At 46.0% G+C, this 13,060-nt stretch overlaps 1 protein-coding gene across 4 annotated transcripts in view; it reads left to right on the forward strand.

Annotated features, from left to right (window-relative positions):
* Window positions 1-13,060, forward strand: part of SLC44A2 (solute carrier family 44 member 2) — an 80,213-nt gene that overhangs the window by 30,110 nt on the left and 37,043 nt on the right. For all 4 annotated transcript variants that reach the window (XM_044419279.1, XM_044419281.1, XM_044419280.1 and 1 more), the window contains exons 5-9: window positions 2,196-2,280; window positions 4,633-4,761; window positions 4,927-4,987; window positions 10,870-10,993; window positions 12,390-12,473. In XM_044419279.1, the coding sequence (XP_044275214.1) occupies window positions 2,196-2,280; window positions 4,633-4,761; window positions 4,927-4,987; window positions 10,870-10,993; window positions 12,390-12,473 (483 nt within the window). The remainder of the gene's footprint in view (window positions 1-2,195; window positions 2,281-4,632; window positions 4,762-4,926; window positions 4,988-10,869; window positions 10,994-12,389; window positions 12,474-13,060) is intronic.

Below are 13,060 nucleotides of genomic sequence, written 5' to 3' on the forward strand. Positions count from 1 at the left end.
AAAGATTGAACAGGATTGGCCCCAGGACAGAGTCCTGGGGGAACCTGCTTATAACTGGCACCCATCCTGATGATTCCCTACTAATGGATACCCTCTGCTTTCGGTCAACCATGCCCTAATCCATCGGACAGTGCATTGGTCTATCTCAAAACTCCTCAGTTTCTCAAAACTAAGAGTATTACAGGGCACTTTGTCAAAGGCCTTGCTGAAATCCATGCAAACCACATCCACTGCTTCCCCACCATCTAGCCACCTCTAAACCTTGTCATAGAATTCCACGAGGTTTGTCTGGAAGCTTATTGCGGAAGCTGTGTTGTGTGGTTGCCAGCCTTCCCTATCTAGCATTACTAGATCTCTCACTATTATAAGCCTTTCCATTGTTTTTCCTACAATGGATGTAAAACTAACTGGTCTGTAATTCCCTATGTCCCTTCTACTACCCTTTTTGGAAATTGGGAACACTGACACTACCCTCCAATCCTCTGGAACTTCACCCATTCTCCACGAGGCCTCAAAAATGGAGGCCAGCAGCCATGAGAGAACCCCTGCCAACTCTTGAAATACTCTCAGGTGTAACCAGTCAGGGCCAGGTGCCTATGTAACATCCAGTGCCTTGAGCCCCTCAACTTCTGGGGGGGGTGACTCTAATCTGTGCCCCTAAGTCCCTAGCCTCATCTAATCTCCCATGCGGATCTCCCCCGCCCTGCTTTGGGGAGAACACAGAAGCAAAATAGTCATTTAGCATCTGTGCCTGTTCTGTCACATCAGTCACTGGATCCACTTCCTCCTTATTTAGTGGTCCCACTACCTGTCTTCCCCTTCCTATTTACATGCTGATAGAAGCCCTTTTGTTTCTCTTGATATGCTTTCCAAGTTTCAGCTCGTAATCAACCTTAGCCTTGCAAAAAATCCTTCTCCGGTGGGCCTCCTCCTCCTGGTATACCCTTTTGTCTATTTGCCCCAGTACTCATTTGCTACAGAGGTTCCTCTTGTATCTAATCCCTCTAACCACCTCCTTTTGCATCCATGGCGGCTTTCTCCACCTCCCTACCTTACTAACTAGAGGTATCATCAAGGTTTGCGCCTCCAAATCCTCCCTTTTGAGTGCCATCCACCCCTCCTCAACTCCCTTGCCTTCCAGTAACTTATCCCAGGAGACTTTCCCCAGTCTAGCCTTCAATTGCCAAAGTCCCAGCTTCTAGTGCTCGACCTGCTGCACGTCCCCATTCCCCTGATCTCAAAGCAAAGGATGGAGTGATCACTTGCATCCAGAGCTCCCCTAATCTGTACCTCATCTATCAGCTGCTCCCTGTTGGTCAAAACCAAGTCTAGGATGTATCCCCCCCCCCCCCCCCGTTGCCTCTCAGACCCTCTTCGTGAAAAACCCTCCCTCTATAATGTCTAGGAAGCGACGTGCCCTTGCTGTCGTGATGGTCTGTGCCACACAGTAGCAGAGGCAGTGTGCAGAAGAGCACTAGCTGCTGGGGAACCTGGGTAGGAGAGTATTGTTGTCCTCATGTCCTGATTGCTGGGGTAGATGGACCTGTGGTGTGATCCAGCAGGGCACTTCCACTTTCCTTACAACCTCCCAAAATCTGCAGCCAGCCCTCCTGCATGTGATGGTTTTTACACTGGTCTTCTCTCATTCTTTTCCAAAAAGTCTTGGTTCGCTTAGCTGATTGCTAATGTTCTGTGGGATAATCTGAGACTAGCCGTGACTTGGTGTCCATTTGCTGCTGATAGCCATGAGGTCGTCTTTCATGTTGAACTTTAGCACTGGTAAAGTTTGTAGCCCTTGACATGTTGCAGTGTCTGTGATCCTCAGGCAACACAAGTTGGACACTTTACAGTTCTGACCCAATTGGAAGTGGTTTAGAAGAGTCAATTGCAGTCTTCTACAACCTAGTACCTTCCAGACATGTTGGACCACAACTCTCAGAATTCCCAGCCAGCATGGCCAGAGCTAGCTGGGGATTGTGGAAGTTACAGACCGACACATCTGGAGGATACCAGGCCATGGAAGACTGGTCTACTGGCCTAGTGTCCATAATCCTTTACTGAAGGATGGGAAGGAATTATATAAGCCGCCTTCTAGTCCCCTACAGTATTTCAGGTTTCTTGCATCATCTGGACCTATCTGTTGATAGAAATAAACACTGGACTGGATGTTCTTATAATTCTTTCTCTGTTTTTAGGAACAAACCTTTCTTGTTCTATTTCAACATCATGAAATGTGCCAGCCCTTTGGTATTGCTGGAATTCCAGTGTCCTACCACACAGGTAAGAATTTTCCTTGGGCACAGTCCTTGGCCTTCTCTCCACATAGGTCAGAGTTTCAAGAGCTTTATACCAGTTTGTTATTCATGAAGTTAACACTAGAGATGTATGGATTTTGTTAAATGCACTCTAGCTGTTTTGCAAATTGTCCAGCATCTTTTGTTCTGTTATCTGCTCACAGATGGAATCAGATTTTTGTTAGGGATGTACATTTATCATCCCCCTGAAAAATAAAAGTAATAAGTTGACCTGTGACTCTGCATGACTTGGAAAAAGCTGGTTTGCTGCAGAATCCACAAGTCGAATTCATAGAAATCCAAACTCATTTAAATCCACTGCAGTTTATCTGACATCCCTAGTTAATACATCTGAAGAAGATGGAATATTGCTCTCTTTCACTGAGTCCTCAAAACAGATAAGCCATTATGTAATGTCCAATCCCTAAAGTACCGGAAGGAAGGGCAGTAAGTATCAGGTTGTGTAGTGCCCTCTCTTGGTCATATCTGGGAAATACTGAAGGAAGAATGCAGTCCCAAGAATTTCAAAGATCTGATGCCAAATCAGGGCAAGCAGCCTTGGAAGCGCTACTCTGATTAAAATATGGGGTCTGCTTTGAAGTATTTGATCCTAGTTGCTGATATCTGCTGTCTCCCTATGACTGCATTTTTTTTTTCACTAAGATGGAGCTGGTGTACTCATGGCCATTTCCATTAGGGGGCATTTGTATCACAAGGATATGAAGCTGTGATATGTATGCTATTTTTTGTTTTCTAAAAAGCATTCTTTAAATTTTACTACAGCAGAACCCATGCATTGCTACCAAACTCTCAAACCAAATATAACTTGGGCCTACATATCCCCTACCATCTCAGATGAATTCCTATGTGGAAAAACAGAAACTATATAAAAGGTGTATTCCAGTGATCAAAACTCAACTTAGAGTATTTACCTCACTCCATTGTCTTTAGCTGCTCTCTCAGCCAACACCCCAGGTATTTCACTCAGGAGCAAGAAAAAAGTCTGAGAATATCTCAGCTTTTTCTCGGGTGAGACATATGCCAATTTAAACCATTTACATCAGTTCTGAAGCAATTTTTCTATTTTATTAAAAGGATTATGCTATGGGGAAAAATGGAAATGCTGAAAGGTATTAGGAGAGCTCTGGTATCCTGACACCTGCCATGAAGGAAAAAGAATCAGGGTCTGTTATGAAACCCAGGATGACTGATTATCTTTGGGCTGTTGTTGTATAGTATGATCTTGAGAGCTGGATGGTTTTGCAGTGTATCATCAGTATCATGTGTGAAGGAGACCTAGATGAAAGACATACAAGGGAATGTAGGAATGGGGCCATTACATTACCTGGTTCACATGTAATGCCAATCTATGGTTTATTCAGAGTGCACCCAGGGTTTTTCTAGTAGATAATAAGAGCATAGCTTGTTTTCTAAGTCCTGAGTTGTTTGTCCTTTCCCATCCAACCCCTTATTTCCCAATTTTCTTTGCACCACTGCAATACTGGCATGTAAAGAAACTTTGTTTTTGACTATTCTTGCCTGCTGCCTTTTTAGTCTGCTGAAACAACCCATGAGGATCCCATGATCCTGAATTTGCACATAAGAACCCATGGTATAAATCAGTGGTTTTCAACCACCTGTCTGTGGACTGGTGTCAGTCCTCAGGAGATTTCCTGCTGGTCTGTTGTGGGGGGAGGGATGCATCCAGCTTGCCATGGACCAATGCAGGGGCGGGCTGGCTGTCCTCCACCACCTCTTCCTCAGTTGGCATTGCGTTCATGGGGGGGGGGGGTGCTGGTGCCATCAGAGTGGGGGCAGAGATGGAAGAGATGGCTCGGTGGGAGCTGGCTGGGAGCCACACAGAATTGATTTCAGTATTTTGTTCTTTTGTTGGCACTTTTTGTTACTCGGTTTCTGGTTATTTTGGAGAATTTTCATTTTTTTGGTATTGTGTTTGGAAACTAATACACAGAATACTGTATTGTGTATGGTGCTTTTTGTTTCTGCCTCGGTCGTTCCCGAGGTGGTTTTCCTATTTTTACTGGTCCCCAGCTGTGGAAAGGTTGAGAACCACTGGTTTAAATAGCCCACAATTCACAATGCAGTGACAAACCATGAGTTCTCTTTCAAAGCTGTGTGTGGTTAAGAGCCTATAGTTAGCCCAAGATTCACAATAAACACAAACAGCAAACAGGTTGTCATTAAATGCAAAGCAGTTTAAACTGTTGCTAACAACAACAACAACAAGGACTGGGTGAACATGCCTACCAAATGCCATAAGATTCCTCCTTGTTTGTGCTGAGACTCTGCATTTTTGTGCTTCTTGGGACTCTTTCAGATCTGTGTAAGCAACTGCCCAGATCGGTACCTCACTTACCTCCAGGCCTCTACCACTGATCTCTCAGCCACCAAGGAACTCAAATACTATCAGCAGTTTTGTGTCCCAGAATTTACCAATCTGAGGAAGGTAAGTGGCACTGTGAATGAGTGGTGGCTGGAAACTAGTCCAGATGTAAAATTTAACTCTTGTTCTGCATTTGTTTTTGTTCTTCCTGGGAGGGCATGTGGAGAACGTCTTCCTTTGGGTAGCAGTTAACCATTGTCTGCTTCTTTCTTTCTCTTACTGCTTCAGAGTGCACCTGAAGTTTTGAAAGATGGTGACTGCCCAGCCATGCTTACTCCGAGCAAGCCCTGTAAGTTTGTCTGAGGAAAGCAAGCTGCTGGGGGAAGACCAATTCTTATTTTTAGAGCAACTAAGCAGTCTTAATGCCATACAGGCAACTGCTGTGACTGCTAGCCACTTCTGCAGTCAGGAAGAATCTGGGACCTTTCACACACAGCCCACACACTGAGAGTCACCACTGTAGGCTTGGTTGGCATTTTAGTTCACAGTGGATCTCTAGTGAAAGTGCACATATTGGATATTGTGTACTCATTATATGCAAGCTGGAACATCCAGAGGCTAAGCTCATTCCCTGCATGCCATTTCAGAAGCTTTGGCATTCTAAATGCAAGGGCTGTGTGCATGATCATTCTTCCCATCCTCCTCTCAAGGTAAGGTGGTGGGGTGGCAGAGTAACATGGTGATGTGGCAGCCACAGTTGTGGACAGGGGACTTGGACCAATTTCCCTGTTTGGCTTTGCCCCTGACATGCTGCCAGAGGATTTGAAATTTAAAGTTGGCAACTCTATAAGATCCCATACCAGACCTGAAGGGGCAGGTTTGGTGTCAGTTCTAAACAAAATCATAGAATAGTACAGTGGGAAGACCATCGAGTTGAACCCCCTGCTCAGTGCAGGACCCCAACTCTTTGACAAATGTCTGGCCAACTGCATCTTGAATACTGCCAGTATGGGAGAGCCTATGGCCTCTATAGGTAATTGGTTCCACTGCTGTACTTCTCTAATAGCCAAGAAGTTTTCCTGGATGTCCAACTGGAATCTAGTTACCTGTTACTTGAGCCCATTATTCCATGTCTTGCATTCTGGCATTATTGAGAAGAGCTCCTGATCTTCCTCTGTGTGACTGCCCCTCCAATGCCTGGCTAAATATGCCCAGTTCCTTCAATCTCTTCCCAGGGCTTTGTTTCGAGACCCCTAATCACCTCTCAAGCACCTCAAGCTTATCTACATCCTTCCCTAAGTGTAGTGCCCAGAACTGGACACAATACTCGAGATGGGGTCGATGAGAGGGGAACCAGTACTTCATGTATTTTTGAAACCATGTTTCTGTGAACGCAGCCCAAGATAGCATTTGCTTCTTTGCAGCCATATCATGTCGTTTCCTTAGTTTTGCTTATGATCTGCAACAGTTCCAAGATCCATCTTGCTTGCTGAGCCAGGCGTTCCACATCTTGTAACTGTGCATTTTCCTAGGTGTAGGAAACTGTTCCCTTTTCCTAGGTGTAGAGCTTGATATTTGTCTCTGTTGAATTTCATTCTGTTGCTTTCAGTTCAGCACTCCATCCTATCAAGATTACTTTGAATTTTGTTTCTGTCTTCCAGTGTATAGCAAAGAGTAAACACTCTAGTCAAATGTATGGTTAATCCACAAAGATCAGGTTAATTACTGGTAGGCTGAATTTCTAATGTATATTTAATAATTTTATCAGGTATTTGAAGTAACTTAGAGACTTCCCATAACATTGTACACTGAATGGCAGCTCCAGTTCTTGTATATTGAGTTGGGTGCAGCACACTTTCTGTAAGCCAAGAAGTTTTGGTAGATCACTGTTTATCCAGCCCTGGCCCTCACACCTAGATGGATAAGTCAGTGAATATTATCAAAGACTTACCAACCTAGCTTATGCTAATAAGCCATGAGGCTCTTTGAGCCCTAAATTTGCAACATACATAGCTAGCAGAACCTTCTTGTGAATAACATTGTAATTTAGTAGATGCTTTATTTGCCACTGACGTTCACAATTGGTGTTACAAGTGGAATAGGTGGTACAATCTGACTGACTACTTTTCCTCCTCCCCATGACATGCTTGTTCTAGCTCTTCCAGGAAATGATCTTGCCACCTAACTGGCTTGCTACTCTCATTCAGCCCCCAGTACATAGCACTAACAGATCAACTGAGTCTTGGGGCACGGTTAAGCACAGAAGCTATTGCACTCTAGGTATACCTGGACATAGGTGAGGAAAAGGTGTGGACTTTCATTCAACCCAAATAATTACTTGGGCTCACAGCCCAACAACGAACTATAGATTCCCTTGCTAGGCTGTTTGCAGTTAACAACCCATAGTTAATCCATACTGCAGGGTTCACATATAACCTAGGATTCAACAGCAATTCATGATTCACTGGCCCCCTTACTCAACCACTGGTTATCATTAAATGTGAACCATATCAGCATGTGGTTGTTCTTTGTCATGGTCTCTGTGCCTCACACATAAGGGCTTTTGCGCCTGCACAGAGCCATTGCTGGGAAGCTTCTATACTTAAGCATTCATTTTGGGCAGAAGCCTCTCTTTTTCCTGTTCCTAGGAAGCATGGGGAGAGGCTCTTGCCCATTTATTCAGTTCCTTTTCGGCTGCCTAGATCACACCTCAATCAAGAATGAAAGAATGTATGCGCACATTGCCAGGTCTCCACAGAATAACCCAGGAAACACTGGGCTGATTGGCTTAAGGGCGAGTTATGAAAGAAGGCCCCGCAGGGCAGAGGCCTCCGAGGGTGACCACAAAGCATGGAAAATGAGTATGTGGAAAAGATGGCCACTGCCCCCACAGTGAAGCTAGGTGCTGCGTGAGCCCTTGTCAACAGCAATGCTGACCTTCAGGCCCCTGGCACCCACTGACTATGCCTGCTCACCAGAACTGAGAAATGCCACCATTGCCACACTGGTAGGTGAATTGGGAGCCTGGCCCACCATGCTGACCAACTGTCATTCCCCGTAAAACTCTACTCTGAGAGGATTGCTGTCCAAAGAACGAACTCCTGTACCTGACTTGCCATGAAGATGCTCCCCAGGCACCCCTTCAAGGCCAAGGATGCTGCCCTTGGAAAGCAACTCGACACTGGAAACTTCAGGGACTCCACAATGTCAAACCCAGAGGCCAGGAGACACCAGAATCACTCCTGCTCTCCCTGTAGTGATTGGGACCATGGTTTGGACTGATCCCCAGCATCTTTCCACTCTAAGACCAGGCCCTATGACTCCGCCAAGGACAGCTACAAGCCTGAATACCAAGCTAATCGCTGCCAACACCAGGGCCTCACACACCGTCCTCATTCCCTGGCTCTGGAGAGACATGAGGGCAGGCTGTCCACCAGTTGCTGTTCTTCCATGTCCAGCTGAAGAGACAACCCGACTACCAGTTGATCCATGAGGCCAGGCCTCAATATTGAGCTGAGGCCAGGCCTTGGTACCAAGTGGTACTTCAGTATCAGATGAGCACTGCTCCTTGATACCAGATTAACATTGCTTCCCAACAACTCAGTGCAGGCATCTGCAAACACCTTCGGTCCGGACCACATCTTGGATTTGGAGTCAATGATCTTGTGTCCATCGAAGCCATCCCCCGATGCCGTGGAGTTTCACCAGAACACAGCATCCTTTTCAGAGGAGAGGGACCACTTTCCAGAGCAGGTGCTTAGGATGGCCACCAACCTGGGATTAGAAACTGAGCAACAGATGGACCAGGTCACTGACCCAGTCTTCAATGCCCTGGGCTAAGTGGGCTTGACACCAGTGGCCATCTTCTTCCTTCCTGCCCTGCTACAGACTGTTAAGCAGTCCTGGAAGTCCCCTGTTGCCTCCCTCAGAGCTTCAAGGAAGGTTGAGTCCACATACTGGGTGCTGGAAAGGGACATCTCTTTTCTCCTCCAACACCTGAGGCTCAATTCTGTTATTGTGTAATCAGTACAGGGGACATTACAGTGACAACACACTAATCCTGTTGACTGAGAGGGGCACTGCTTGGATGGTCTGTGTGGTCAACATGTCCAGAGCCTGATGTTCTACGTGAACAAGCAGGGAGGCATATGGTCCATTCTGCTTACCAGGCTAGCCATAGACATATGCAACTGGTGCATCTCCAGGGACATCCAGATCACAGGGCAAGAACATCTTGGCAGATGTTTTCAGTTGTGCAACCCTCATTTCACATGAGAGGAAGCTGAACAAGAGGGTCCTCTATGACCTTCATTACTGATGGGGACACTGTCACTGGACCTCTTTACCATTACCCACAATAGGACGTCCCCCAGTTCTGCTCCAGGGTGCGACAGGCAACTGGCTCCCTGGGGAACAACTTCCTCTTCCAATGGAGTGGGACCTTGTTCCACATCTTCCCCCCTTCCCCCTAATCACCAGGATAATTGCGAAGATTAGGAGGAACAGAATGGACGGTGTCCTCATCACATGAGACAACCATGGTTTACCCAGCTCCTACAACTCTCCCAGGTGGACTTCATGCACCTGCCATGCAGACACTACTTCATATTGCAGGACCAAGGCGGAGTCTTCCACCCAAAGATTGGGACCCTGTGCTTCACGGCCTGGAGAATCACCCCCTAGAGCGAGGAGGAGTACCACTTCCACCCAAGGTGTCAGCCATACTAGACACACCCATGAAACTCTTACTTGGAGGTCTTACTTGGCAAAGTGGAAAGCCATCACTATCTTCACATGGCAAGAAAGTTTCAACCCAAGGTGGGCTTCCATCAAACAAATCCTGCTTTTCCTGCAAACCTTCCTCACCCCTTTGTTGATCCATGTATGCCTGGTGGCCCTCTCCTTTTTTCACCCAGTGTTTGAGAGGCCATCAGTCTTCATGCATCTCCGGGCATACAGTTTCCTGGAGAGACTAAAAAACCTTGCCCTGCCCACCCAGCTGTGCACACTCTCTCCAAAAGACCATTTGAATCCCTGGTCTCATTGGACTTGCTACTTCTGTCACGGAAGGTGGTCTCCCTAGTGGCCATTACATTTGCCTATCGTGCCAGCAAGCTCAGCACCCCCTAAGTGGACCCACCCTACCTGACCTTCCATAGGGACAAGGCTGTTCTCTGGCTGGACCCAGCCTTCCTACCTAAAGTCATCTCACTGTTCCACCTCTTAGCCAAGACATTTTCCTCCCTGCCTTTTTAATAGATCCATCTACTTCATTAGAATCTACCCCACATCTGCTCAATGTCTGGAGGGCCCACGCCTTCTACAAATCTGGGGCAGAGCCTTTCTGCTGCTGGCCCCAGCTGTTCCTTTGTCCAAGTGGGTCTCCAGTGCCATCTTCCTTGCACATGAGATGGCTCACCATCGCAACTCACCATGTGACCCAGGGCCCCCTCCATATGAGCCACATCCATGGCCATCCTTGCCTGGATCCCCTTGCAGGATGTCTGCAGAGCTGCCACGTGGTCTATACACTTGACATTTGTCTGACATTGCCAACCAGATGCCTGTGCAAGGGCAGACTGCTCTCTCAGCAGGGCAGTCCTCTCTATCCTGCAGTGGTGACAGCACCCTCTGTCTTTCATATAGTAAGCTAGCTAATTGCCCATAGGTATGATACACAGAGACCAGAAGGAAGAAAGGCAGGTTGCTTACCTGTAACTGTTGTTCTTCAAGTGTTCATCTGTGCATTCACACAACCAACCCTCCAGCCCCAGCTACTGTCATCCTTCCAATAGGTTCTCCCGCACACTGCACAGATGCATGTGGCTGGACTGGGCTGGGACCTCTTCCTCCTTTCCCACAGTCCAGAGATCTATGTTGATCTCCTTAGGCACTGAGGGAATGGTTGGGAGCCCCCTCCGTGTTTTTCAGGAACAGGAAAGGGAGGAGCTTCCGCCCAGAATGAACACTTAGCTATATAAGCTTCCTGAAAATAGCCTCCGTGCAGGCCCGAGAGCTCATATGCACAGATGACCACTCAGAGAATTACAGTTACAGGTAAGCACCCTGCCTTCATGTGAGAACTTGGTTAGAGGAATTTTAATGCTTTTCTTCCCTGTGATATCACAGGATGGACCTTTCCTATCAGCCTCCTAAGCGGAGAAAGAGGGAGAGAAGGGGCTGTTGGTCTTCCCTGCTGCTTAGTTCTCTCTTATTTGTTGTGACCCTCAGTGGCTCGCAGATGTTTGCCTGCAATCAACACTAAGAAAGGGATAATCATGGTTGGAAATGAGACAACCTTTGATGATGGAAGAGGAAAGAAAAGGAATGTGACAGATCTTGTGGAAGGGGCCAAGTGAGTCCGGTGTGTGTGTTCAAGGGGGAAGTGGGGCTTAGTCTGTATAAGCTGATTACACTTTTCTGTTGCTTGGTTTATGTGGTTTGTCACTCAGGGCTCGTGCAGGTTTGTCTGTTCTGTTGTTTTTGTCACAGAATGGCAGAAACTAGAACATTAGGTAAGCAAGTGTTGTGGCCAAGACAAGAGGATAGGGTTCTGGCTTATAGAGGAAGGACTGGGGCTTGTCACTGCTAATCATTTAGGGAAACTTGTCTCTACTCTCATAGTCCTTTATGTGTAACCAAGAGAGCTTTTCTTTTCCCAGAAGGAAAGATCCAGTTCTTCTGTTAGTAGTTTTGCTATATTCCATGTTCTAGTCACATGGATTTCCAGATTCCCTTACTGGATTTCTGCAAACACTGTAATGCAGTATGGAAATTATTCCTGACTCTTGATCTATTGTGCTTTGAATGTGCTATATATCTGGGGGCTTTTCCTGTTTGCAAACCATGTCTTTTCTCAACCTGAACTGGAATTCAGTGCTCAGTATTAAAGGCACCCTCAGTAGCCTGAACAAGCCACAATTAATGGAGCTCCTGCAATCCTGATAAGCAGTAAGACAGAGCAAGAGCTGGCCTATATATCTTAATTAGTCCATACATCTTCAGTGTCTATTCATTGTCATAAGGGCTAGAAACATGACCATTAAAACAATGAAAGTGTAATGCAGGGATTCTTGAGGCATCCAAATATATACCCATAGGGAATGGCAAACAGTAGGCATTGCTGGCAAGGTCAAGGCTATGTTGTAAGATAAAAAAGAGAACAAAAACAGCCTTCCCCAGGAAGGAATAAGACAAAATCATGATATTTGACTGAACCACTGCTGTTTGGTTCCATCCTAAGTCCAGGATTTAGACTAGCATAGAACAAGCTGAGAATTAGGTAAGCACTTCGTATTTGGAAATAAAGCTCTAGCTCAGAGCTAGGTGCATAGAGTACAACAATATCTTGAGGGGCAACTCACATTACTTCTGATAATTGGCTATGCTTGCTGTCATTGATGGTAGTTGGTGTCATCCAACAACTTCAAGAGGGCCACAGGTTCCCTAATTGTGCTCTAGATCATGTTAACAATGACAATTTAAAAGATGCTAGACTACATGGAACTGGGAATACTGGAGAGTGAGTGACATAGGCCAGCCAAACCCCTTCCCCAGTCATGCAGCACAGCAACAGAGAGTTTCCAAATGTTTACAGAGCCTCAGCCAAGTCAAACTGGGCTAGGGAAAGAAAAACTGCTTACTCCTATCCAGGGAGCCCCCACTGTGCTCTGAGCACCATTGTGTCACTTTGAAAAATCTCTTCTTCACCCCATCCTTTGCTTTTCACTTCTTACTGTTTTTAATTCCAGAAAGGCAAATGTGGTTCTGGAAGCAAGACAAGTGGCTATGAAGATCTTTGAAGATTACACTGCTTCCTGGTATTGGATAATCATGTGAGCAGAGAATTGAACAGCCGAGCTAACACATAGGATGGGATTAGAACTTTCCGATAGGCAGACCAAGGAAGAGTTAAGGAGTGAAACAGAACAAGGTGCTGTTCCTCCTGAGCACATGTATATGGAAAGTTCCAGTGTTTTACTCTACATGTGGGAATTCAAGAGCCTCATATGCCCGCTCCACTAAAAGAAGCAAAATGGCTGAGTAGGCCAGACTTAAATAAATTATGAAGATAATTTATTTAGTTGTTTAGCAAAAGTGTTATCAACCGAACTGGCAGAGTAGGAGCACAGCAAGCATCCGCATGTTGCAGCTGGCTTGGTTTGGACTTTTCACGTTCTGTGTCAAAGAACACACACTGACTGCATCAAGCATATTTATTTATTCATTTGTTTGTGTGTGTGTGTTTACTTTTACATTTCTAGGTTGTTGAATAGCCCACTATGGGCTCTCTAAGCAGCTAACATAAAAAAACACACATGCCAATAGTACAATTTTAAGTACAGGGGTAAGGGTGGGGGAAACCTGTTGGTAGCAGAGTGAGCTCCTACAATCAGGTCTTAAAATCAGATCTTGAAATACC

This window comes from Varanus komodoensis, unplaced genomic scaffold (assembly GCF_004798865.1).
Source record: "Varanus komodoensis strain SLA01 unplaced genomic scaffold, ASM479886v1 scaffold101, whole genome shotgun sequence".
Taxonomy (NCBI): Eukaryota; Metazoa; Chordata; class Lepidosauria; order Squamata; family Varanidae; genus Varanus; species Varanus komodoensis.